Source organism: Hordeum vulgare, chromosome 1H (genome assembly GCF_904849725.1).
Source record: "Hordeum vulgare subsp. vulgare chromosome 1H, MorexV3_pseudomolecules_assembly, whole genome shotgun sequence".
Taxonomy (NCBI): domain Eukaryota; kingdom Viridiplantae; phylum Streptophyta; class Magnoliopsida; order Poales; family Poaceae; genus Hordeum; species Hordeum vulgare.
In genome coordinates, this window is record NC_058518.1 from 11,493,761 (window position 1) to 11,521,755 (window position 27,995).

Here is a 27,995-nt window from a genome sequence, read left to right on the forward strand (position 1 = left end):
TCACCCGCCACAATAATGTTCTATCAAAACTGGACAACTCGCGAGGATAACTAGTGGCAGTTGCTAGCAAAACTCGCCGCTGCTCGATCACCTACCTGTGAAGGGCGATAGGTAATATTCACCATTGTTGAGTTAGGCAAACAAGGCTCGTCCGGAAGTTTATACCGGTGGCGGGTAGTTATTGCCACCGGACACTCTTAGTTTTCAAAAATATTTATGACGGGTAGCACACCGTGTCCGTCATTAGTTGAGGTTCACATGTAAACACTTTTCTAGTAATGAAAAGGGAAGAAAGTGGATGTGGCTAGAGCCGGGTCATCATCCAGTTTTAACAGTCGGACTTTGACCCTCGGACGACAAGCCGGAGCGGCGTTCACACCCTCCTACCCAGAAAAGCGGCCATCGGACCGTTGGGTTTTCGAAAGATTTCGTGTGGGATCCGAAGGTCGGTCGGGGCGGTGCCCGGTCCGTCTCATCTCTACCTCAAATTTGGTCGAGGACGGTTTGAGATGCCGAAGCAAATTATTTTTCTTAGGCGACCAGTGACCGATCCATTCATGTAAACGTTTGAGACCGGTTTGAGGGCCACTCGTGGATGCTCTAATTTTAGTGGGTGCGTGCCGCTCGTGCTACTCATGTAGGGTGGCGAAGATGATCGTGCGTGCATGTCGCTGTGGAGCCGAGTGCGCTGCCCTGCGGCCGTCCGTTGCGGTTCATTCACGGAGAAAAGCCAGCGGCGGAGATCTATTTCGAGTTAAATTTCTCTCCAACTTTATTTACCTACAGTGGCCGGATCAACGGCGGGCAAAGGCGTATGCGTGCCGGTACTGCCGTCCGTCGTCTTCCCGGTGATGATGGATGATTCTTGTTCCCGATTAAAGGTGGTGGGGGGCGGTGGGGCACCGCGCGCTCCCCTCCGTCCTTTGCCGCCCCCGCCCTGCCTATTTATAGGCCCCCCTCCCCGCCTTCTTCCTCCTCACCAAGCAAGCACACCAGCCTCCTCACTCCTCACAGCACATCGCTTTCCTTCCCTCGCCACCGCCCACCAAGGAAAGGAGCATGTCTTGCTGCGGCGGCAAGTGCGGGTGCGGCGCCGGCTGCCAGTGCGGCACCGGCTGCGGCGGGTACGTGCTCTGCTCTCCTCTGCTACATAGTACATAATAGAACGACGACGACGCATGAACCGAACCATCGTTTCGGAAGTTGAGGGTACGTAGGTGGTGGCAGTGGCACTGACTCGTTTGCGTGTGTGTGTGTAATGAACGTAGGTGCAAGATGTTCCCCGACGTTGAGGCCACCGCCGGCGCCGCCGCCATGGTCATGCCCACCGCCTCCCACAAGGGGTACGTACGTCGTCATCCGCACCAACTAACCAGCTCTTTCGTTTAACTGATGAAAACGTGCATGCTTCTCTGACTGGCTGACTGACTGGACTGACGGATGGGTCGACCTGGTTGCGCTTGTGCAGGAGCTCCGGCGGGTTCGAGATGGCCGGCGGGGAGACCGGCGGCTGCGACTGCGCCACCTGCAAGTGCGGCACCGCGTGCGGCTGCTCCTGCTGCAGCTGCAAGTGAGCCGGCGCCCGGGAGGCCGGCCGGCAGAGGCGAGCACGAGGATGAGAGGAGGACAAGCAACACCAACCAAGCACCATCACCATCGCCATCGTATCATCAGTAGCCGCTGCATGCGCGCGCGCTGAATAAAATAAAACCGCCGTCGTGTTCGTTAGTTCTGTATGCCCTGCGTGTAGCGTTCGACCAGTGTGTCCTTCCTCATGCCTCCGATCCGAAATATACATGGCGCCTCAGCTTTGATCCCGTATGCCTCTGCTCCCCTACAGCTTGTGAATCTGAACGCCTCTGCTAAACAGAGAAACTTGAGCACTCACCATCAGAAAAACTAATTAAGAGCGGATCAGGAAAACTACGAACGGGTCTGCTTTGTGGGAGTCAATGTTGATGAACTGTGAATGCATGGCGAGAACGAACCGATTGTACGTACGTATACGAGAGAAGAGATGACGGGAGAAGGCTGGTTGTGGACGGTTGCGACGCAGGAGGAGGACGATGATGATGATGATGATGATGATGATGATGATGGGGGCAGGAGCTAGGTAGGTAGGCGTACGTGCATGCAGTGCGGTGAGCAGTAGGACAAGTTAGCTGAGTCAGCGATGATTGGGATAAGGACATGGGCAGGGACGGTGGTGATGGAGGGCGACGCCTCTCTAGCTAGGCCGAGGTACGTAGGTAGAGGTCACATGCGGTGTCGCACACGCACGCCTAACCTAACTCTGCGAGAACAAACAAAACGCCAACGGAAAGTCTTTCTGAGAGAGCTTTCTTTCTTCATCCCTCCGTTTTTTTTAATATAGGACCTTTTAGATATTATATCATGAACTATATAGGAAGAAAAATAAATAAATATGTATTTAAAAATATATCTATATATATTTGTACGTAGTTCATTGTGAAATCTTTAAATGGTCTTATATTTAAAAACTAAGGAAGTATAATCATAATCATAAGACCGAGGGACGGACACTAGTAGGAGAAACCTTAGTAGCAGCGCTTGTTTTACCAATGCGAGTAGCGCAGATGGTAGCGCTACTGTTAAGGCGTTACAGCTAAGTTTTAGCAGTAGCGCTGGAAAAACCCCGGAGGGGGAAGAGGTGTGGCACAGCACTGCGGTGCCACTCGCTCAAAAATAATAGTAATATTATTTTGCTTTTCTTAAATCATTTTTTAACAACTGTACTTTTCTGGAAAGAAGGTTAAACCCCCGGTCTTTGGATCAATCGATGCATGCAATTATCTTTATTAATTATTTCATAAAGGATTGACAAGAATATACATTAATTCATTCAAAGCCATCATTCATACGTACAGACTCGATAATGTGAAGTACTCTCACTCTCCATATCTAAAACTGATGTCATCGACAATCCATCCACATAACGTATCAGCACCAACAGCCCGTGTAGCAGACCTAAAGCACACACCGCATGCACATGTTTTAGAAGCCGCAATCATCATCGGACCACTGATCCATCTTTAGGAGAGAGATCGGCATCATCCTTGCGAGTCGAGATAACCGTCGACGCCATCACGACATCCAACGGCGCCATTGTCCTGCGCTCGTCCGTCCAGACCCGAAGACTCTGGAAGATCTGTCGTGCGTAGCATCTCCCAACCAGACATGACTCGCGTGGTACCTGTCGTTCAAGCATGACTTGACAGCTCTACCGAAGCTCCGTGCAAGACGAAGCCGCTCCACCTCTTGCCTCTGTCTTTCAGCGTTGCTCCACAATCGATGTTCCCAAGAGAGAAACGACACTGCAATACCACCATCGTCCGATCTGGAAGACCAGATCCTAGAGTTTTTTCCCCGAAGCAGCACGAGTGGATCGACAACAGTTACACGACGATGCCTTCATCAATGTAACGGCGTAAAATGCCGCCATCACCCGCCAACGGCTCAGTTTTCACCGACAACTATGTCTCCCCAACTCACAATTGAGACTAGATGACGGATCTTGAGATCCGACCACCTCTCGTGAAGGAGGTGGCCACCACCGCCATGCCCAGGGCCAGAGCCCCCGACGTCCTCATCTTATAGGGCGAGCTCAGTGGCAGCATGCCGTCAACGGAACAAGGATGATACATAACAGTAACTTGTGCGGCTCGTCGAAGCCCACCTTAGATCAGATCGGGCACCCAAGCCACCGCCGCAGGACCCGCCGTCGTACGCCGTCGCCTGCATGCCGAAGCTGGCCACCGCCGATCGCCGCCCCGCGTGATTGCTGTATGTCCGGCCAGCTAGGACAGCCGCCCCCTGATCGGATCTGGCCAAGAAGAAGCGCCGCCGCCGCCGCTGCGGCGCACAGGCTTGGCCTGCGAGCCCCTAATGGCGGCAGCCGTGTTAGGTGTGATGGCATTGAAGAGGAGTGGAGGAAGGGGGCGGGGCTGCTCTGGTGCGGCGGGGCGGCTTTGGTGCGGAGTGGGGTTCTCGATGGGATCTGGGAGCGAACGAGCGACAATCTCCTCTTTAATACCTGTATGAAAGCCTCTTGATATTATTATTGTTTATATCTATTTTTCTAGCAAATCTTCATTTTAAAAAATGCTTCAAAGGGACACGGCAGAGCTGTTTGTCCAAATGGAAGTTGTTCCACCCAAGTGCAACTCTACGGTTGCTATTTCGGGCGATCAACACTCGCCGTGGTCTCTTTAGTTATCCATGGGGCAATGTTTCGACCATATATTCCGAGGGAAAATGGTTTGCTTTGGCCTCTCCGATTCCTCCACCACAATGTTAATCAATATGATTAATCTTGAATGAACCTGGACTCACTCACTGGAAAGGACAACCAGGAGGAGAAAGCAAGAACAGGCCACGAAGAAAACCTGAGTATTCAGCATCTTTGCCTGTTCGAGCATCCAGTAGTCCAATCGTGTCGAGGAATCCTGGCCCATGGCACGCTTGTGCACCGTGTTCTTTTGCCTTGTTGCAGATCGGCATCGGTAAACAGCAGAAGAATAATATCTGCATTGCTTCAAGTTGCAACCAGGTTATCAAGTAAATTATACCGATCCATTGTTAATAATCAACAATCATTTAAAAGCAATGTCATATCTTCTTGCCTTTGCATGGGTGACGCACATACGCATAATTTTATTTAAGTTGAGGTGAAATAACGAGACCAAGCACCAAACAAGCAGAGTACATCATTGAATATAAAACAATGGCAGAACCATGACAAGATAAAACGTAAACACCTACTCCCTCCGTTTCTAAATATAAGTCTTTTCAAATGTTTTATTAATAGACTACATACAGATGTATATAGACATACTTTAGAATGTACATTTAATCATTTTGCTCTATATACAGATTTATAGTAAAATCGTTTAAAAGACTTATATTTAAAAACGGAGGGAGTACTATTATGACTAGTAGGCGCTAGGCATGCAGAGGCAGAGGGTGCTCCCCTTTTTTAAAGAAAGAAAACATGCAGTATGGTACAAAATAGTTGAGTCGGTGATGATTCAGAAAAGGACATGGAAATGGACGGTGGTGACAGCCACGCCTCTAACTTGTATTTCCTTCATCTTAAAATACGTGTCTTAAGCTTAACACAATTTTATAGTAGAGCTAGTACAAAATTGAGACATATGTTTTGGGACAAAGAAAGTATCATGTAAATAGGCTAAAGCCTGAGAGGGCACATGTTGTGTCGCACACCCACCTAGCTCGCGAGAACAAACAAAACGCGAGCAAAAACTTGAGAGAGCTTTCATAGCATGGACACAGGCGACTCCAGGCGACTATTTTTAAATTTAGTGAATTTATTCATTTTTTTACCTTCCCATCAGATTAACCGAGTTTTCAAAAGTTGTTGGTGTTGTTTTTCATTCCTAATTATCTCCGTTTTTAAATATTTTCAGTTTTAGTATTGACTTGACCTGTCGCCTTGTTAAACCATTTTCAACGGGAAAAACTATATGTAGTCTTGGCTAAACTGAAGTTTTTTTTACTTGCTGGTACCAATTTAGTATAAAAGTAATCTTAAACAACTTAGAATAAGCTAAGGAAATTAAGTTGCTCCAATGTAGTGCAACACTACAACTTAGTATACGCATGATTCCTCTAGTTATCTGCGCATCCTGTTTCAGCCATATATATATTCCCAATGAAAATAGTTTGCTTTGGCATCTCTCATTTATTCTTTCATCATACTAGTATTAGTCATCATGGTTAACTTTGAATAAACCTGGACTTGAAAGAAGGGACAAAGGGACAAAAAAGGAGGGAAGAAAAGGTGATGGGAAACCAAAGGCAGCAGCATCTTCCCTATTACGAGCATCCACTAGACAGCAGTCCAATCGTGTAATCCTGGCCCATGGCACACTTGCGCACCGAGTTATTTTGCTCTGTTGCAGAGTACTGAGAGCACCATCAGCTATACTAGTAGTAAGTAGTCATGCATGTTTGGAATGCTCAAGTTGCGACCAGAGTACCAAAATCATACTCGTCTATCAAGTTTTTCTTCTTGCAAAAGGAAGGTCCTACCTCCTGACCCCTCCATACCTAAATACACGACTTTGATACATCCCCTAAACACAAAAACGGTCCAGATTAATCGATACCTCTTCATAATAAAGGGCAGGATGACCATATTCACATACATGTTGTATTTGTTTTTCATACGCACACACCCTCCTCTACTGAGCAGGCATGTTCATGTTTTCTCTATTTTTTAAACCATAAAAATAAAGAATGTTTGAAGCACGATTCGAAACATGCACCTTTAGATATTATCACAGTTGCACTGACAAACTAGGCACCAAGACCTCACGTGCTATAAATGTTTTTTATTCTAATAAACAACTCCGGAAACGCAGTATTCTCTGTTTTGTTTTATTTTTCTCTTTATTTTCCCCTTTTTTTTGATTTCCTTTGCCTTTCTAAATGCGTTAGCTTTTTAAACCTCGCACCATTTGTTTTTTAAAATGATGATTTTTTCAAGTTCGTCAATTTTTCTTCAAAATAGGTGATTTTTTTCACAAACTGATGAAGTTTTTTTTCTAAATTCGTGAACTATTCCTCAAATAGGCGAACTTTTCTTGAAAGTTATTAAACTTTTTATAAAATTGATGATCTGTTATTTTAAAAATTAATGAACTATTACTTAAACCATAATTTTGATATTCTAAACCCTAAACCCTAAATTGTTGGGAAATTGTTAACAACTTTGGAAAATGTGTTGAAGTTTGTAAAAATTTCATACATAATTTGAAATTCCAAAATTGTGCACAAATTAAAATTAGGTCCGTTTCATGAGTCGCAGTAACATCATCGCATTATAACACCCCTTTCGCCCTTACCGACACCCCAGTGTTTCACATGATGTACATGCATACGTTTATCAAATCTATTCAACTGTTGCCAGCAAGCGAGAATGAACATACTAATGACCCATGCGAAATTTAAACTATTAACTAAATCGTAATTTTGTTATTCTAAACTGTTTTTCAATTTATTGAATAAGTTTCAAAAGAATAATAAATATCAAAAAGGAGAAAATGAATTTAAGAAAAGTTCAAGATATTTAAAAATCACGAACTTTTAAAAATGAAAATAGGGTGGAAAAGAAATACGAAAGAAAAAGGAGCTCACAGGCAATATTTAAACCAAAATAGGGAAACCGCTGTGGTTTTTATATAAGGGAAATATCATACTTGAATTTGTCATATCTAGTAATGTGTCATGTTGGTCGCTGCCGCTTTCATGTTGGCAGGTCTGGAGTTCGAAACATGGTGTGCTCATGATTTTTGAACTTTAATAGAAGACAAAAAATGGTGTACTTGGCCCGGCCAAGGGCGTATATGTAGTGGATCTGTCGTACTTACGAAATTTGATGTGAAAGGTCCATATTATCCTTTATACGGTTTGTAAGGGGGGTGCACCGAAGCGGGGCTCAATTTTGTTGAAGTTGTTGCAAGGCAATAAGGCCATGGCATCAACAATTAGAGTTGGAGTGCACTAAATATACAAGAATAGACGAATCATGAAAATATATGGCATAAACAATTTTGACAAAATCATCATTCTTTTGCAACATTGCTTGTAAGAAGGCATACCACATCTCGTTGTCGTTGCCAAATTCTGCCAGTGATGGCTAGGAATTATGACAAAAAAAATCATTAAGGATGATGTGTCCAACCAATGAAGGCCATAACATCGGCATGAAGATAAACACCTTCAACAAGGTAACAATGCAAACGTGTCACTATTAGGTCCAATCGATAAAAGGTCAGAATGAGGATTTTCACCCGAACATGAAGCGGTGTTTCAGTCGCCATCATCAAAATGGGTCATCCAAGATCTGCGCCATCTAGTATGCTGCAAGACACTACGTCATTCCATCCAAAAATAGCCGAAAAGCTGACCACCAACAATTTAAACTCCTCGCGACCATGCACTACTCTAACCTAGATTAACTGATCTAGATGGACCACACATGCTAGAGAGATACATCGAGTTGACCACCTGCATATGAGAAAACTACCACCCCTGTCACCGGGGAAACAAGAAGGAGGGGCGTCAGGAGGCAGATGGTTGAGATGCCTATGATGATATCTTCGGCCCTAGGAGTCATCGGTGCAATATTGAATCTGAAGCTATCTCTCCTAAGCTACATGTGTTCTTGCGCCTCGTGCAACACGAGGATTAGATTAGTGTCGAGTGGATAGTGTCATCACTCGCTGCAACGAGGGGTCTTGTTCGCTACTCGCCGGAGCTGCCACCTATGAGGTGTCAGCCCCGAGTTCACGTGAGAGGAGGGAAGCGATGATGATAGGAGGGGATAAGGTAGAGGGGCCTTGAGAGATGAGTAGAACAATGATAGTATCAAGTATATTGATCCTAGATTATAAAATTAACCATGGAATGAACCTCTACATAAAGAATGGGACAAGAGGAGGGTAGAGGTGATGAAAAAATAATGAAAATGTTATCTGGCGAACGTAAGTCGGGAATGGTCCCAACGTCGAACGCTCCCTTGTTAAACTCACCAGAGAAAACAAAAACGACGTGCGTTGTATACGAAGATACTTGGATTGGAGAGGGTTCTGTGTACACTTGCGATAACACTGGTATATGTATACGAAGCTAATTGTTTTTCTTTTGTGTAAAAAAGCTAATTTTGTTTTTGCATTTTTTCCATTTGAAAGTTTGGAAAATTCCTTTTTTCGTTGTTACAAGATTAAAAAATTGATATTTCTTTATTTGCCATGTTTTTTTATGAATCCGAAAAGTTGAAATGTCTTACAGAACAACTTTACCTAAAAATTGCCATGTTTTTGTAGGTAGCACGACATTTTTTAGAAGTTATAAAATGCCACTTTTAATTATTAGAGGATGGAAATTTAATATTAAGAAGATGATAGTTTTATCATTGAGAGGATGACAACTTTATTTTTAATGATATGACAATTTTGTTATTAAGAGAATGACATTTTTATTACATAGACCTGGTAGTTTTAGTGCACATAGTATGGTGCTTTTACTGTATGTAGCATGGTATTTTTATTATTGTTCGCATGGCATTTTTTATCCAGAAGATGATATTGTATTAATAAGAGGTTCAATTTTTTTATTATTAAGAGCGTGGCAGTTTTTAATAATCAAAAGGATGACATTTATATCAATAAGTGGGCGGTAGTTTATTATTTTTGGCATCACATTTTTATTAAATAGACCTAATAGTTTTAGTGTATATAATATGGTACTCCCTCCGTCCCATAATATAAGAGCGTTTTTGACGTAGCATGGTACTTTTATTATTCTTAGCATCGCATTTTGTTATCAAAAAGATGTTATTTGTATTGATAGAGGTTGAAAGTTTTCTTATTAAGAGCATGACATTTTTTAATAATTTAGAGGATGGCATTTCTATCAATAAGTGGATGGCAATTTTATTGTTAAGCCAATGGCATTTTTACAATTAATAAATGGTAATTTATTTTCAATGGCATGACACTTTTATTATTTACTATTTTTTATGAGTTTTTGCACAACAAACCAAATAAGGTAAAATTTTACACCATGACATTTTGTTTTTGGGCACTGGAAAAAAATATTATCTATTTTTTATACCATAGATATTTTCATCTTTTTATTCAAGTCATTTAAATTATGAAAAAAGGTAAACAGGCGTCATCACCCTGGACCCCCACCAAAGTGAACGATCAGGAAAGGATGAAACGTTCACTTGATCCATGAGATTTATCTCTCGCTCATCGCGAGATAAAAGAAAGTCTTGCCTGAAGGATTCTGTCCCACCTCTAGCAGTTTACCTTTCAACCGGTGGATGACTCACACGTATCCGTCTCCTCCGTGGACGTTGGGTTTAATTTTAATCATATGTCACGCAGGGTTACGCGAGACGGTCGACAAGTTTGCAACATTAGGAATGTTGCAAACACAAGTTTGTGACACATGCTATGTTACAAACATACGAAGCCCCAACACATAGTTAGTGCGTTTATTTTTTTTATTGAATTTTTTCTCAACATCATCCTTGTTGCATAAATTATTCCGCAACATCATCTACGTTGCAAAAAGGTGAAATATGAAACGGAAAGTTTTTGTAACACAACCATTGTTGCAAAAATAAATCTGTAGCATGATCTTTGAAGCAAAAATAACTCTTAAGGAAATAACATGCCACGCTAAAAAATGCTTCACGTGGTTTTGCAATGAAGCTGATATTGCAGAATGAACATCGCAACAACCAGCTTGTTGCAATTCACGACACACATGGTTGGAAGATCAGATGGTTATTTTCGCTTCAATCGGATGGCCCCGGAGGTGGCCGACATATATATTTATTTTATCCGCAAGCGGGTGCGTAGCATCGACCATCCTTTCAATTTCAATTTTGGTTTGCTGGGTCAGTTTTCCCCGTGTTTTCTCTTCTTTCTTTTTTTGTTTGTTTTTAATATGGTTTTATTCAGTTTTTTGTGTTCTTTATCTTTTATCCGCTCTTATTAAAAATATTCACGGTTTTCACCGGTTTCCTTTGTTTCTTCATTATTTTCCTATGTTTTTTGTTTTTTTACTCAGTTTTCACTGTTTTTTTCTTTCTCGATTTTATTTGCTGTTTTTCTGGCATTGTCGGTTTTCAGTACACATTCAACAATTTTTGTATAAATCAGAAACATTATTTATATACATGTTTAATATTTTGAGATATATGGTTTATATTTTATGAAATCTTATAGTTTTTATGTCTACTTCTTTTATGCACATTCTTTATTCTTGGTAAATATAATACAGTTTTCAAGTACATGTTTAATATTTTTAATATACAAACTTAACATCTTTTTAATACATGGTCAACATTTTTATATAATTTTTTTAACATTTTAAGATGCTAGATTAATATATTCCAAATACATGATTAACATTTTATGAATACATGGTCATAATTTTTCTATATACACTTAACATTTTCAAATGCATGATTAACATTTTCCAAATACAGTTAACACTATTTTTACAAGGTCATTTTTTTATATATGCATTTAAGACTTTCTAAACTATGAATTGACATTTGCAAAACATTCTTAACGTTTTTCAAATGCTTGATTAAAATTTTCATATTTATAATAAACTTTTTTCACACAAATCCTATATTTTCAAATAAATATATAATCAACATTTTCCATATACACATATAACATTTTCTAAATTCTTGATTAACAACTTTTAAATGTTTTATATAGAATAGTTGAAAGATATTTATTTAGAAAATTTGGATTTAAAAAAAGTAAAGTAAAAAAAATTGAAAACAAAACAAGAAACAAGCATATGGCCTCCTCATGCCTGGGCCACCCCATCTCATGCTAGCCTTTATGTGAGGCATCCCTGTATTTTGGTCTAGGGGCGACATAGGGGGTACCCCGCTGGATCAACCTCCTCCGGGAACATCATTGTTTGATGGCATCCTTCTTTCGGGGAATGACAACCAGTTATTGGGGTCGACGACCAGAGGAGGGAAGAGGTGATGAAAAACTAAAGGCATCATAACATCTTTTGCACACAAGCATCTAGATGTCCAATCGTGCATAGGAATCCAGGCCCATGGTACGCCTTTGCACCAATCTCTTTTGCTGTTGGCTGTTGCTGCAGATCAGCATGACCAATAGTAAGCAATCATGTTTATAGTATTGCTCAACTTGCAAGCAGACACTTGAACCACTCCCCAAATATGAACCCCCTCTTGCACACTAACTGCCTACCCACACACAAAAAAGATTCACATAGATACTATCAATCATAGAAATATTATACTCACCAGCACGTTTCATCTACTGATCCACACGATCGAAACCAGAAACTCTTAATCATTTCCAACAATAGCACGCGATTATAGCAAACAAATCAACCAACTTGATCATGCACGCCGCAAGCTGATGGTCATACGAGATCCACAGGATATCCGTCGTCGTTGCCCATCAACACACTTGGATTATAAAAGAAACAACATGTAGAACCACTTGCCCTCCAAGAATTGTACTATGAAATATGAACCAATATACAACAGGTGGGGATTTGACTTGTCCCTCCCATCCAAATTGATTAGTGGGGATAGATTTGAAACGTCAAATTGGTCAATTGATTACTAGCACACTAGTATGCTTTGTTTAGAGCCCACCTTTTGCTAGTAGCTAGCTCGGCTGGTCATGCAGGGCTTTGGTGCTCTAATCTTTAATTAATCCTCAACCTTTCGGTTGACACGGAAGTCAGAGCCTGGCTGCAGTTATATTTGTGCATGATTGTAGAAGTACGCATGCCGTGATGCGTTGCCGATGTCGCCATGGCTTAGCAGGATGGCAACCGGACTGACCAGGTGGTACTCCGGGGAGTAGATAAGGCCTTTGGATCTCTCACACTACGTTTGCACACGTTGTAGCTTGTGTCAAAGGTGATGTACACTCAAAAGGTGATGTAAACATGGGTTTTCGACTCGCACATGCACCGGGATTAACAGTAATCAAAGGAAGAAACTGAAAAACTTCTGGGTTTCTCGTGTGACAAACATTGCTTGGTGTTCCACTTGTGCGCAAAGCTTGCCCCTTTTCTTGTCCTAACTAGTGTGGGATGATGTTAGGACAAGAAATACTGATGAGTCCAAAATTTGCGTTATTTTTACCCCCTCTCCTTTTGCACCTTAGTTGTATGGTTATTTGGATTTTACCGCATTCGTGCACCTCTTTTGTTCGTTTTCGCCTGGATTTCGACCACGCGGGTACTTTGGGGCGTGAGGATTGAGGAGAGAATACCAGGAATATGAGGCGAAAATCATGTTAAATCTCATGATAGAAGACTGCCACAAAAAAGAAGCGATTTTGTGACGAAACTAGTCACAATAAGGGCTTCAAAGTAAACGACAATGTTAGGTACAACCGTGCGCGCTCGTACCGTACCAGCCGCAGTCGACTCCGCCTGGTTAAGTATATCACACGTATGTGATTGAATCGGGAAGAAGACGCAAGGCTACACCAGAAACACATCCAATACCAAGACCCATAGCCTCCGGAAGGGATCTGGAGGGGAAATCCGCAAGGAGGGAATCGTCATTGCCAACATCTCGTACAAGTGGACGTTGTCACCAACCATCTTCATCACCATCTTCACTGCCATACCATCTCCATTCCATTGTAATATCGAATCCTAGAGGATTCCTACATGTATTATTGACGAAAAAGGATTTTCTCCGCTTTATATTATAAGTTGTGTCGAAAGAAAGAAATAGTCAAGACAACAAGAAAGCAAAAAATAAGTTTGGCTGGGGGCACAGCACAACAAAACCCTATGAAAGAGCTACATGGATAATCCGGCTCAGGAGGTGGTGGTGGAGGTGGCAGCGTGATGCAGGTCACGCGGGAGCGGAGGTCGGTGCTAATGACGTTGATGAAGCCCTGCTGTCGACGTTTGCTAAGCGGCTGCCATAGCTGCAATAAGCCACACAGTTTGTATATGGTGTCACTCGTGCATTGCGCAATCACATGCTCGATTACTAGTTTGTTTTGCACATTCCAGAGTGTCCGTGCTAAAGCACCTAAGCCACCCACATGTATGGGCAGGTCTCACAAGGGGGTCCAGTACCTTGCTAAATAAGTTCGAGAGGTTATCATGGAACCAGTTACCCCCCCACTACATCCTGGAAGCATCCAGGAAGATCACGACCAGACACCAAAAGAAGATGTGGTTGGTGTCCTCGGGCGCGTCGCAAAGGGAACATTGTCCGTCACTAGGGTCGTTGCGTTCAAGAACCTCTCTCCCCCAGGGAAGACCACCGCGTACCCATTGCTAGAGAAATATCCGGATCTTCAGTGGCAACTTAATCTCCCAAAGGAGATTCAGCTCCCGCAGCCTAGGGCTGGCCATGAGGGCCTTATAGAGAGACTTAGTGGAGAATGAGCCACTCAGTTCGAGATGCCAATAGGTAGCATCCGGCTCCAATGAGAGGGAGTGCAGGGCGATGCATTCGAGCATCTCCTCTCACTAGACCCGTTCCTAGGGATCAAAGGTACGTCGGAGCGACACCGTAAGTTGGGGGTGAGTACAAATACTAAAGAGCAAAAAGAATAGCTCCGCAAAAGGCCTACTTCTAGACCACCGATCTAGCCAAAATAGGGTGCTCGCACCCGAACCAATCCTAACTGAGGAGCCTATCCGGAGAATAGGCATTAGTTGGACGATCAATTTCCAGAACTAAGAGCTGCCGACCCTGAGGGCAAAGGCGAGTGGTTGACGCGTGATGGGGTTATAGTCCTAGGGTAGGGTCATAGGCCTGTCATGTAGGTCCTACCCAAGGACTACCCCTCACAAAGGACAAGGCCCTTAGTCAATTCCGACTGAAGTAAGGAGTCCCCATCATCCAGTCGGTAACAGGTCCTCGACCATCCAGTCGGAGATTAACATTCGGAGGATATCAAGCTAACCGACTGGATACCACTCGGTACATCGTAACCCCCCTGGAGGGAAACGGTTGTACGTTTCCAGGTGCATTTATTAGCATTTAGGGCGTACGTTACCTGTAACGTACACATTCAATCCCCACTACTCGACCCCTGTACCGGAACCGTTGTGGAGGGCAGCCCACTCTATATAAGCCACCCTCCCCCACTGGTAGAGGGGTTAGCAACTCATTGTATTCCATATTTCCACTCGACAACAAGCTCCCTGAGCACTGAGACGTAGGGCTATTACCTCCACCGCAGAGGGGCCTGAACTCATACATTCTCGCCGTAGCTAGGACTCTGCCCATCCTTTTCGTGTCCTACACATCTACTGTCAGGCTTATACCCACGACAGTTGGCGCCCACCGTGGGGCAGGCGTCTAAGCGACTTCCGGCGAGTTTGCGACTACTTCCTTTCATCATGTCGTCCGGTGGAGATTCGAGCATGGGTCACCAGATCTTCTTCAGCGCTCTCTCCTTCATCGTCGACGATTCGGCGTGGCTTCGGGATGTGCCCTCGACGTCGAAGCGCTTCCCCGTCGTGGGGCTACGCACTTCCGTGCCGGCGCCCGCGGCATTCTTCTTCTCCAGCAGTCGGCTCCGGTGTCGACCTACACCGCCGTCATGCGCCGCGTCAAGCGGTCCCGCCGTCCGCGGCTCCAGCGTTGGGTGCAACACGCCTAGGCGCGCCAGAACGCATCTTCACAAGTGGCGGTTCTAGAGTCAGTTGTGGTTACCTCGCCGTCCTAGCGCTCGGGCTCGGTTCCGACTGAGTTTCCTTCCGAGTACGCGGGTCGCGGGCCTGCAGCAGAAGTACACATGGCCAATTCCCATGAAGACCCCCGTCAAGCTGACCGGAACGAGCACGAGATTGGCGAAGCGTCCGGCGCGCGTCGTCCACCTCGCCGTTCTGCCAGTTGGCACACTCGGCGGAGCAACGTGGAGCTGTTCCGCACACCCCTCCTCAACTTGGCTGCAGCTGCCAAGATAGCCGATTCCCTCCAGCCGACTGATTCAGAGGCTGGTAGAGGGATCGAGCAGATCCGAGCCCTGTTGCACACGGCGCAGCAGCAGAATTCGGCGGTCTCCCAGTCGCACAACATGATCTATAATAGTTCTGTTCATGCGAATACGCATCGGTCGGTTCACAGCCCAGATTCCCATCAGCGGCACAAAGGAGGCAGCCGTTCCATAAATCACGAAGATTGGCGCCGTTCACGCACCCCTCCGCGGGGTGGGACCTACGGGCCCCGACATCATGATGATCGGCGTTCAGTCGGTGACACTTACGACCCAAGGCCCGACGCAAGAGGGCATATCGCCCAGCGGAGGGTCGACAGGGGCCGGGCCCACCGCGATGGTCGCGATATTGACCGTCCGAGTGGAAGCAGGGCCATCGTTTCTGGTCCCGAGTGTTTCAGTCGAGCCATCCGTTCGGCTAACATCCCTCCCAACTTCCGATTGGCGACGGGAATTAGCAAGTTTACAGGAGAGTCCAAGCCAGAAACGTGGCTGGATGACTACCGAGTGGCAGTCCAGATCGGAGGAGGGGACGACCATGTCGCCATGAAACACCTCCCTCTGATGCTCGACGGCTCGGCGCGAGCGTGGCTGAACCAGTTGGCCCCCTCAAGCATCTACAGCTGGGCAGATCTGGCCCGGGTGTTCATCAGGACCTTCGAAGGGACGTGCAAGCGCCCTGCTGGCCTCGTGGAGCTCCAGCACTGCGTCCAGAAGCAGAACGAGCCCCTGCGCGACTTCATCCAGCGTTGGACAACTCTCTACCACACGGTGGAGAACGTCACCGAGCATCAAGCAGTCTGCGCCTTCAAGGCAGGCGTGCGGTACAGGGATTTGTACCTGAAGTTTGGCCGAACAGGCGACATCTCCATGAGCAAGATGATGGAGATAGCAACACGCTATGCAAATGGCGAAGAAGAGGACCGCATCCGAAGCGGCAAGCACAAAACAGTCGCTGATGGAGATGGGGGCAACACTCGGAAGCAAAAGCAGAAAGCTCCGACCGCTCCGCAAGCAGAAGCTGCAGCCGTAACCAATGCCAAGTTCAAGGGCAAAGGGAAGGCACAGTTCACCCCAAAGAAGAAGCAGTTCAATAACCCCATCCTGGACCAGCCATGTCCGGTTCATACAAAGATGGATGAAGAGGGAAACCCCATATATGCGAAGCATACCACTCGACAGTGTCGCCTCCTGATCCAGGGGTTCAGCGAAGGGCAACCGAGTGAGAAGGGCCATGAACCGGATGAGGAGGATAAGGAGGATCCGTTCCCCCAAGTCCATGCAACCCTGATGATCTTTGCTGACGTCGAGAGCAAGAGCCGACTGAAGCTGGTGAACAGAGAGGTGAACATGGCCACCCCTACCAACCCCAAGTTCCTCAAATGGTCTCATACTGCGATCACTTTTGACCAGTCGGATCATCCGGCACATGTACCCACCCCGGGGAGACAGGCTCTGGTCGTCGACCCGGTGGTAGAAGGAGTCCGACTGCGCAAAGTCCTCATGGATGGCGGCAGCGGCTTGAACATCATGTACGCCGACACACTCAAGGGGATGGGCATCCCGATGTCCAAACTCAGCGAGAGCAGCATGCAGTTCCACGGAGTCGTCCCTGGACGGAAGGTCAAGTCACTCGGCCAGATCGCGTTGGACGTCGTTTTCGGCTCTGACAAGAACTTCTGCAAGGAAAAGCTGACGTTCGAAGTGGTTGACTTCCAGAGCGCTTATCACGCAATTTTGGGTCGCCCAGCGTATGCGCACTTCATGGCCCGTCCATGTTACGTATACCTGAAGCTGAAGATGCCAGGCCCGAAGGGTGTAATCACCATCACAGGCAATCGGCAGCGGGCTGAAGAGTGTCTGCAGCAGGGATTAAGAATCGCCGACCAGCAGATGGCCGTCCTCGAGCTGGACGAGTACAAGAAAACAGTCGACCCCGCCGACCTGATGCGCTCGAAGAAGCCAGCTTCAGAGTCTGCATTTCAGTCGGCGGGAGAGACGAAGAACGTCAGCATCCACCCGACAGACGCCACTGCTGCCCCGACGAACATCTCCACCACCCTCGATCCTAAATAGGAAGCCGAGCTCACCCAATTCCTCCGTGAGAACTGGGACATCTTCGCGTGGAAACCCTCTGACATGCCAGGTGTACCCAGGGAGTTGGCTGAGCACCGACTGCACGTGGATTCCACTGCTCGGCCTGTCCGAGAGCGCCTACGCCGGTCCGCCGCGCACAAGAGGAAGGCAATCGGGGAAGAGGTGGCCAAGCTGTTGGCAACCAACTTCATTCGCGAGGTTCACCACTCCGAGTGGCTCGCCAATGTTGTCATGGTTCCCATGAAGGACAAGTCGCTCCGAATGTGCATCGACTTCAAGCATCTCAATAAGGTCTGCCCGAAAGACCATTTTCCGCTCCCCCGCATAGATCAAATTGTCGATTCGACTGTGGGTTGTGAGCGTCTGTCATTTCTTGATGCCTACTCGGGCTATCATCAGATCCGTCTGTATGGTCCCGATGAGTTAAAAACAGCCTTCATCACCCCATTCGGGTGCTTCTGCTACATCACTATGCCATTCGGTTTGAAGAATGCAGGAGCTACCTTTATGCGCATGATCCAAAAATGTCTCCTCGACCAGATCGGTCGGAATGTGGAGGCGTACATGGATGATATCGTAGTCAAGTCACGCAAAGGTTCCGACCTGCTGACTGACTTGGCAGAAACATTCGCCAACCTTCGTAGGTACGATATCAAGCTCAACCCCGCCAAATGTTCATTCGGCGTTCCCTGTGGAAAGTTACTCGGTTTCTTCGTTTCCGAACGAGGGATCGATGTCAACCCCAAAAAGATCGGGACCATCGTCCGAATGGAGAGGCCAGTCAGAATACACGATGTTCAACGGCTCACAGGTTGCCTAGCGGCTTTGAGCAGGTTCATCAGTCGACTCGGCGAGAAAGCGCTTCCTCTGTACCGACTCATGAAGAAATCAGATACTTTCGAGTGGACAGATGAAGCCCAAGTCGCATTCGACGACCTCAAAGTCCTACTTTCCACCCAGCCGGTTCTTACTGCTCCGCTCAGTAAAGAGCCCCTTCTTCTGTATATCGCGGCTACAAATCAAGTCGTCAGTACTGTTCTTACAGTCGAACGAGAAGAAGAAGGCAAAGCATACAAAGTTCAGCGGCCAGTGTATTACGTCTCTGAGGTCCTGACTCCTTCCAAGCAGAGGTATCCCCACTATCAAAAACTTATCTACGGAATTTACATGACTGCGAAGAAGGTGGCCCATTATTTCCAAGACCACTCGGTGTCTGTCATTTCTGATGCTCCATTGTCGGAAATTCTCCACAATCGAGACGCGTCAGGCCGAGTGGCGAAGTGGGCGATGGAGATGCTGTACTGTGACATCAAGTTCGAGGCCAAGAAAGCTATTAAGTCTCAAGCTCTGGCTGACTTCATATCAGAATGGGTAGATCAACAGCAACCGGCCCACATCTACTCGGCCCATTGGACAATGTTCTTCGATGGGTCCAAGATGTTGAATGGCTCCGGCGCTGGTGTTGTGATCATATCGCCAAAGGGAGACAACCTCAAGTACGTGCTACAGATACACTTCGATTCCTCCAACAACGAGGCAGAGTATGAAGCTCTCCTCTACGGGTTGCGTATGGCCATCTCACTCGGCGTCCGTCGCCTGATGGTCTACGGCGATTCGGATTTGGTGGTCAATCAAGTGATGAAAGAGTGGGACGTCAGGAACCCCACCATGACTACATACTACAATGCAGTGAGGAAGCTTGAGAAGAAGTTTGAAGGTCTAGAACTTCACCATGTTCCAAGACTGAAGAACCAAGCAGCTGATGAGTTGGCAAAACTCGGATCCACTCGGAGACCAGTCCCGAGTGACGTCTGCCTCGAGCACCTCCACCTTCCCTCAGTCAAAGAAGATCCTTTCACGGAGGAGCCAGTACAACCAAAGAGTTCGACGGATCCGACTGAAGTCGATGTACCTGCTGTGGTTGACCTGGTCATGGAGACTCTTGCCGTCATCCCCGATTGGACTGTGCCGATCATTGCATATATCCTGAGGCAGGAACTACCAGAAGACGAAGTCCAGGCCAGGCAGATAGTCCGCAGGTCGAAGTCGTTCACTGTCATTGATGGCCAATTGTACAAAGAAAGTATCTCAGGCGTTCTTCAACGATGCATCTCCCCAGAGGAGGGGCAGCTGATTCTGGAGGATATTCACTCGGGGACCTGCGGTCATCACGCTTCTACGAGAGCAATCGTCGCCAAGGCATTTAGGGCTGGTTTCTTCTGGCTGCAGGCTAACGAGATGGCTAAAGATATGGTTGACCGATGTGAGGGCTGCCAGTTCTACTCCAACAAGTCCCACAAGCCGACGTCTGCGTTGAAGACGATCCCTCTTGTGTGGCCGTTTGCAGTGTGGGGATTAGATACAGTCGGCCCATTCAGGACAGGCCAAGGTGGATACACACATCTATTGGTGGCAGTCGACAAGTTCACGAAATGGATCGAAGCGAAGCCCATCAAGAAGCTCGACGCCTCAACAGCCTTCAAGTTTGTCAAGAACATCATCTTCAGATTCGGTGTACCTCACAGCATAATCACGGACAACGGGACAAACTTTGACTCGGACAGATTCAAAGGTTTCTGTACAAGCCAAGGCATCCGAGTGGATTTTGCTTCCGTGGCGCATCCTCAGTCCAATGGACAAGTAGAGCGGGCAAACGGACTTATTTTGCAAGGTTTGAAGCCCCGACTCATGCGAGAGATAGGACATGTCGCTGGCGCTTGGGTTACCGAGTTATCTTTAGTGCTTTGGGGACTTCGCACAACCCCGAACAGATCTACAGGGCGATCACTGTTCTTCCTCGTTTATGGAGCAGAAGCGGTCCTTCCGAGTGACTTGCTTCACAATGCGCCACGAGTCGAACTCTTCTCGAAGCCAAAGCAGAACAAGCAAGGCAAGACGGAGTGGATCTTTTAGAGGAGGAGCGCGAGATGGCACTGACTCGCTCAACCATTTATCAACAAGATCCGCGGCGTTTTCACGCGCGACACGTCAGGAGTCGTACGTTCCGAGCAGGCGACCTGGTGCTCCGAGTAGATTAGCAAAGACCTCACAAGTTAGCTCCTGCCTGGGAAGGACCCTTCATCATCTCCAAGGTGCTGAACAATGGGGCATACAGACTCTACAACGTCGACAGGGAGACAGACGAGTCGCGAGCATGGAACGGAGATCTCCTTAAACGCTTCTACACGTGACCATCGACTGAAGCAATCTAAAGAACAAGTATTGGTGAAATAATATAAAGAAGATTGAGTTTTTTGCAGGTTCAAAGTTCTTTCGCGGTCGCAGACTCCGGTCTTAAAAAAAAACTTAGCTGCGATCCTGAATCGCCTAAGTATTAACCTTCTCCGAGTGTGCACTTCACGTCACACTCGGAGGCTTAGCTGCGATCCAGAATCGCCTAAGTATTAACCTTCTCCGAGTGTGCACTTCACGTCACACTGGGGGCTTAGATGCGATCCAGAATCGCCTAAGTATTAACCTTCTTCGAGTGTGCACTTGACGTCACACTCGGGGGCTTAGCTGCGATCCAGAATCGCCTAAGTATTAACCTTCTTCGAGTGTGCACTTCACGTCACACTCGGGGGCTTAGCTGCGATCCAGAATCGCCTAAGTATTAACCTTCTCCGAGTGTGCACTTCACGTCACACTCGGAGGCTTAGCTGCGATCCAGAATCGCCTAAGTTTTAACTTTCTCCGAGTGTGAACTTAATGTCACACTCGGGGGCTTAGCTGCAATCTAGAATCGCCTAAGTATTAACCTTCTCCGAGTGTGCACTTCACGTCACACTCGGAGGCTTAGCTGCGATCCAGAATCGCCTAAGTTTTAACATTCTCCGAGTGTGAACTTAACGTCACACTCGGGGACTTAGCTGTGATCCAGAATCGCCTAAGTATAAACTTTCTCCGAGTGTGCACTTTACGTCACACTCGGGGACTTAGCTGCGATCCAGAATTGCCTAAGTATAAACTTTCTCCGAGTGTGCACTTTACGTCACACTCGGGGGCTTAGCTACGATCCAGAATCGCCTAAGTATAAACTTTCTCCGAGTGTGCACTTTACGTCACACTCGGGGGCTTAGCTGCGATCCAGAATCGCCTAAGTATAAGCTTTCTCCGAGTGTGCACTTAACGTCACGCTCGGGGACTTAGCTGCGATCCAGAATCGCCTAAGTATTAACTTTATCCGAGTGTGCACTTAACGTCACACTCGGGGGCTTAGCTGCGATGCAGAATTGCCTAAGCACCCACATGCCTCCGACTGTATCCTACAGGTACACTCGGGTAATCGGAAATTCCACGGACCCTCAATGAGGCTCATGCAGATGTCAAGACAATTAACATGTTCCGAATGTTTGCCTTTGGCTTCACCAAGAAACGCCAAACAAAAACTCGAGTCAAAATTGCAACAGAAGAGCAAAAGATTCGATTCAAAGTTCAACCAAAGATAGTGGCTCGGCGTGGATCAAGCTTACCCACACCGAAACAAGAATGTGACGGCCAACAAGAGTGGCCAAAGTTTCTTACAGATAAACACTCGGCATACCGAGGATAAAAGTGTTCTTACGCATCATCTGGATTAACACCAGGACTGGAGGGCTCTACGAACGTGTCCAGATCAATACCGTCGGCGATGCGGGTGGCACTTTCAAGGAAGGTTTCCATGAAGTCTTCGAAACGAAGTTTCTTCGTGTTGGCGACCTTCAATAGGCTATTTATGGAAGAGTTGATAAGTACAACCATTGCCGCCTTCGACAGTCACCGTCCTTGCCAAGGTTCGACCCTATGCTGGACCTTGGCCACTATAGGACGGAGGTCCTTCTACTAAAGCCGAGAGTCACTAATCGGCATGCCGAGGGAAGTCATCGGAAGGACCCGAGTCGATAGTTAAAGTGATTAGATATACGATGGGATTCCTCAGCAAAGTAGCCCAACACAATTACTTCGCTCTTTGCGAAGTTAATCTTTAACCCCAACATCTTCTGAAAGCATAGAAGGAGGAACTTCATGTGAGTGATATCCTCATTTGAGCCTTCTATCATCAAGATCGTGTTGTCGGCATATTGCAGATGGGTTAGCCCGCCCTCGGGGACGACATGGGGGGGGGGAATAACCCTAATATGACCAACGGTTTTGGCAAGTTCCAAGATCTCCACTAGGGCGTCCACTACTAGGTTTAAGAGGAACATGGACAACGGGTCACCCTGCCGAACACCTTGCCCCGTAGGAAAGAAAGGGCCCACATCCCCATTAATGTTGATTGCGGTGCGTCCACTCGACGTGAGTTGCATGACCCACACAATCCAATGGGGGTCGAATCCTCGCTTTGACAAAACTTCCCAAAGGAATGACCACTAAATCATATCATACGCCTTGTGGAAGTCGATTTTGAAAAGCACCGCCCGAAGGTGTTTCCTTTTAACTTCACGGAGCACCTCGTGTAGGATGAGGATTTTAGACTGTGTTTTCTATTCTGATGTTGAATTCAGTTCTCATTTATTCTTTGACTGCGTGGTTGCTAGGCAAATTTGGCCCCTTGTGGAGGAGCAATTTAGGGTTGATATTGGGACTGATTTTGAATCAGTTGCCAAGTTTTGGGTCTCAAATAAAAAACTCTCCTCTCAATACTGTTAGCTCTGCTGTGATTTGGTATGTGTGGAAATATAGAAACTCTATTATTTTCAATAACACTAGCTGGATCTCTATCAAACATGTGTTGAGGCTGATCCTAAGAACTATCAAAACCTAGGTTGTGTTGTCGCCATACAAGTATGTGGAGAGGCTGGAGGCCTTCTCGACACATCTTGCAGCCTTCATTCGACGCCCTCTGATGATCACAAGTGGCTGGCGAGTGGAGCGTCCCATGAAGCCCCCTGGTGGACCCTTGGAGTAAGCTAAAGATCTCCGATGACATCGCCAACTTCGCCACACCTTCCCAGAAGCGGGAGACTAGAGCCATGACCATCTCCAGCCTAGTTTCACCATTGACTGCGTGCTGGTCGCCTTAGGCTGCATCAGCTCCCCCGTTGAAGACTCGCAAGGCTTCCCAAGACCTTATTTGCGGCTTAATAGTTTCGTTATTAGGTTTCTTGGTTAATAACCGCGTGTTAGTTCAGTAGCAGTTGGCCTTGTGTTTTTGCAGTTTATTTCGCTATCATTGAACTGCGCCTCTCAGTGAGCTGATGTATGAACAACTTTGTGGTTTCATTTACAAGTAATGGAACCGGGGAGGAGCCTCTCTGTTCTTCCAAAAAAACATAAGAACTCGTTCATTTTCCTGATTCCGCTCAACCGCGATGCCCGGAATCTTCCACGACGACAAGTCATGGTGGTGTATTTTTCTTTGTACAACAAATTTGTGAAAATAGCTACAACTATAAGTTGATGTTGAGAGGAGAGACATTTCAAAAAAAAATGTTGAGAGGAGGGAGGAGAAGTGAAGTGATGATCAAACCCTCACTGGCTAGATCAAACAAAGTAGATGTATGTGCATCAAATTATCGCTCAAACCTAATGACTTTTCAGGAGCGATAACCACAAGTCAAACATCTGTTTGGTTCCCATGCTATATCAATAATGTATTTTTGCCTTGAAACATAAGATTGTGGTAGATGAATTTAAAGATAAGAAGGTTGTTGTCAAAGATGATGAGATCAACATTATTACACTTAATTTCTTTCTTCTTCTCAAGATGATTGTGTCCGACTGCGATGGCCGGTATTTTCCACGGTAAGTTAAGGCGGATAAAAAGGCCGCTGAGCGGCTCGTGGAAGACAACGACCCCAACGTAACAACTCGTTCTTTTTCCTGATTCCGCTCGACTGCGATGCCTGGAATCTTCCACGACGACAAGTCACGGCGGTGTGTTTTTCCTTGGACAACAAATTTGTGAAAATAACGATAACTATATGTTAATGTTGAGAGGAGAGAAATTTCAAAAAAAATGTTGAGAGGAGGGAGGAGAAGGAGTAGTGACGTGTAGCCTTGTGGGTTTTGATGCGGATGGCCATATCATACTCCATTAATTGATCCTGATAGCAAAGTCAACTTGGCCGAGGAAGCAAGGAAAGAAGGAAAGGAAGGAAGGAAAGAAACAAATGGGGGGTAGGAAACAGATAAATCCTGGTCAACTCCTTAAACAACAACCTTCCAAACGAGCGCCAATGTCAACTCTACCTCCCGTTTCTCGGATATGTCGCCCATTTGTCTCGGCCCCGATGCCGATGCGCATCCAGATCCGGCGACACGCCGCCACGCCGCCGTCTCGCCCACCTCGCGTTCATGGGCAACCGCGCGGCGAGGCTGGCCACGCCCTGCTTCGCTTCCGGAGGCCGGTCGGCGGTCGACGCGGCCGGCGAGGACGCTGGTGGTGGCAGCGTCGGCGTCGGCCAGATTCTGAGCTTCGACGGCTATGAGGCGTTCGATGGCGCCACCATCCACGGCGTGCTGCTCCCGTCCAACCAGTCCACCGTCGGCACCGCCTCCTCCTCCCTGTCGCGCTCCGCGTCGTCGTCCTGCGACAGCTCCAGCTCCTTCTCCTTCCGCACGCTCCAGCCGGGCCTCTTCTCGGGGAGCCTGGACTACTGCGCGTCGCCGTCGTCCTCGTCCTCCGGGCCGAACTCGGGGGTCCTCTCGTCGGCGGCGTCGCGGCGGGGCGCGCGCACCGAGGAGGACATCATGGCGGACCTCTATGCCACGCGGCGCCGGCGCCGGTGCCAGCTCGAGCTTGATGAGGCCGCGTCCGTGAGCCCGCTCCTCGACCGCCTCCGCCGCGCCGTCGCGTCCGCGCTCCGCGTCGGCCGGGCCGCCAAGAAGCAGCCCGCCGTGACGACGCTGGCCACCAGCACCAACGGCGATGGTGGAGCCATCAGGAGCAAAGGCGTGAACGGGCACGCGGCGGAGGACAAGGTGCAGTGGGCGCGAGGGAAGGCAGGGGAGGACAGGGTACACGTCGTCGTGTCGGAGGAGCGCGGCTGGATGTTCGTCGGCATCTACGACGGCTTCAACGGCCCGGACGCCACCGACTACCTCGTCGCCAACCTCTACGCCTCCGTCTGCCGCGAGCTGCCCGGCGACGACCATCCTCCGCCCGAAGACGCCGGACACGAGCAGCGGCGGCCGCCGCCGTCGTCGTGCAACGGCAGGGACAACGCCGACCTCCGGCGCCGGGGGCGGCACGGCGAGGTGCTGGACGCGCTAGCGCGCGCGCTGCGGCGCACGGAGGAGGGATACTTCGCGGAGGCGGAAGCGCGGGCGGCCGAGTGCCCGGAGCTGGCCATGATGGGGTCCTGCGTGCTGGTGCTGCTCATGAAGGGCGCCGACGTCTACTCCATGAACGTCGGCGACAGCCGCGCCGTGCTCGCGCACCGGGCCGAGCCCGACCTCACCAGCGTCATCATGCCGCCACGCCACCGCCACCAGCACAGCGCCGACGGGCACGTCACGGAGGAGATCAGGCGGCAGTTCGACGAGTGCGACATGACGGAGCTCGTCGCGCTCCAGCTCACCATGGAGCACAGCACCACCGCCTACAAGGTGACGCACCCACCCATCCATCGCCACCACCTTCCATTATTTTTTCTGCATTATTAAACGAAACTGATTAAGCACGCAATCCAAACGGTTTCCATGGAAACTTTAGTTCACACGAGATTCATAAACATGACAATTTTCTGAAAAAAGAGAACGAATTGAGACAAAGATGTCACGTTTTAGCAACTAAACTTGTCACCTCCTATATAGTACTCCCTCCGTTCCTAAATATAAGACATTTTAGAGATTGCACTATGAACTATATACGGATGTACATAGACATATTTTAAAATATAGATTCACTCGTTTTGCTTCGTATGTAGTTTTCTAGTGGAATCTTTAAAATGTCTTATATTTTGAAACGGATGGAGTATCAACTAAAACTATCATATAAAAACGTTCGGACTACATGCTTAAAATCCGAACGTTCGGAATTTATCAAGGTTATTAAATCGGGCAGCTAGCCATGATCAATTGCCATGGCCACCTATGCATAGTCTAACTTGTTCGTTTGTTAATTAAATTGATGTTAATTTTCATATGGTTGCAGGAGGTGAGAAGGATAAGGAGTGAGCACCTTGATGATCCTGCCTGCATACTCAATGGAAGAGTGAAGGGCTCCTTGAAGGTCACAAGAGCATTTGGAGCTGGCTACCTAAAAGAGGTTTGTCTCTGTCTCTTTGTCTGTCTGTGCCAACTCTTGAGTAGTGCTAGTAACTAATTGAACTAACCATCTATACATCTGGTAAAGTTCATGCACATATATATGTATATGTAACCAAGTAAAATACATGTGATGTACTTCCTCCGTACCTAAATATAAGTCTTTTAAGATATTTCATTAGGTGTCTATATACAGAACAAAATAAATAAATCTATACTCTAAAATATGTCTATATACATCCGTATATAGTCTATTAGTTGAACTTCTAGAAAGACTTATATTTAGGAACGGAGGGAGTAAGAATAAGTAGGGAGAATCATCAGTTTGAACCACCAATTATTTTTGCTTATAGAAACCGCTAATGATATGACGAAATTCGATGTTGCAGCCTAGATGGAACAAGGCTCTCTTGGAAGTATTTCGAGTGGACTATGTGGGTGCCTTGCCTTACATTACTTGCAAGCCGTTCCTCCGACACCACTGCCTCGGGCCACGGGACAAGTTCCTTATCCTCGCCTCGGACGGCCTCTACGAGTACTTCACCAACGAGGAGGTTGTGGGGCACGTGGAGGCGTTCACCACCAGGTTCCCGGATGAGGATCCCGCCAAGTACCTTAGCCACGAGATCCTCCTCCGCGCCGCCAGGCAAGCCGGTGAGCATGCAACATTTCACTTATATAGTTTGTATTTCAGGCAAATTAGACATGGAGTCGTGCTCTTTCAATTGTTTCGGCCAAAACATGATATTCTTTATGCTTGTGGTGAAGTCGTATGGTCTTTTATTTTTGCTATGATGAAGGAATGGGGTTCCATGAGTTGCTCGAGGTACGGCAAGGGGATCGGCGACAGTACCACGACGACGTCTCCATCATCATCATCTCACTAGAGGGGAAGATATGGAGATCTTCAGCCTGAATTAATCATGATCGATTACAAACTGTAAGGGACTCTAGTGATAGCATACATGGTTGCCTTATGGTTTTCAAGGATTAGCCCATGAGCAGAGTAGTGCATAACAAAATTTTGTACTTATAAGTGATGGTTTTTTCTTGTTTGGATCGTGCTTTATATGATGGAATGCCTGATCTTGAGATTCTTCGGGTGAATCTATAAGTTTTACCCATCAATGCTAAACCAGTTGATTAAAATTG

The 27,995-nt window shown here is 47.1% G+C and overlaps 2 protein-coding genes across 2 annotated transcripts; both read left to right on the top strand.

The window, feature by feature from the left end:
* The first annotated feature begins 907 nt into the window (after positions 1–907).
* Positions 908–1,821, top strand: LOC123443947 (metallothionein-like protein 2C). Its single transcript, XM_045120553.1, has 3 exons — positions 908–1,124; positions 1,269–1,343; positions 1,469–1,821. The coding sequence occupies exons 1-3, from the start codon at positions 1,060–1,062 to the stop codon at positions 1,572–1,574; spliced, it is 246 nt and encodes an 81-aa protein (XP_044976488.1). The 5' UTR covers positions 908–1,059; the 3' UTR covers positions 1,575–1,821.
* A 22,858-nt stretch (positions 1,822–24,679) lies between these two features.
* Positions 24,680–27,940, top strand: LOC123404509 (putative protein phosphatase 2C 46). The gene is made up of 4 exons (XM_045098444.1): positions 24,680–26,183; positions 26,731–26,844; positions 27,233–27,497; positions 27,644–27,940. The coding sequence occupies exons 1-4, from the start codon at positions 24,930–24,932 to the stop codon at positions 27,757–27,759; spliced, it is 1,749 nt and encodes a 582-aa protein (XP_044954379.1). The 5' UTR covers positions 24,680–24,929; the 3' UTR covers positions 27,760–27,940.
* Positions 27,941–27,995: the final 55 nt, after the last annotated feature.

Excerpts from the sequence above, each read along its gene's own strand:
- LOC123443947 (XM_045120553.1), top strand. The coding sequence starts at position 1,060 with ATGTCTTGCTGCGGCGGCAAGTGCGGGTGCGGCGCCGGCTGCCAGTGC. Across the intron at positions 1,125-1,268 it reads TGCGGCACCGGCTGCGGCGG|GTGCAAGATGTTCCCCGACG; the intron begins GTACGTGCTCTG and ends TAATGAACGTAG. Across the intron at positions 1,344-1,468 it reads CCCACCGCCTCCCACAAGGG|GAGCTCCGGCGGGTTCGAGA; the intron begins GTACGTACGTCG and ends GCGCTTGTGCAG.
- LOC123404509 (XM_045098444.1), top strand. The coding sequence starts at position 24,930 with ATGGGCAACCGCGCGGCGAGGCTGGCCACGCCCTGCTTCGCTTCCGGA. Across the intron at positions 26,184-26,730 it reads ACAGCACCACCGCCTACAAG|GAGGTGAGAAGGATAAGGAG; the intron begins GTGACGCACCCA and ends ATATGGTTGCAG. Across the intron at positions 26,845-27,232 it reads GAGCTGGCTACCTAAAAGAG|CCTAGATGGAACAAGGCTCT; the intron begins GTTTGTCTCTGT and ends TCGATGTTGCAG.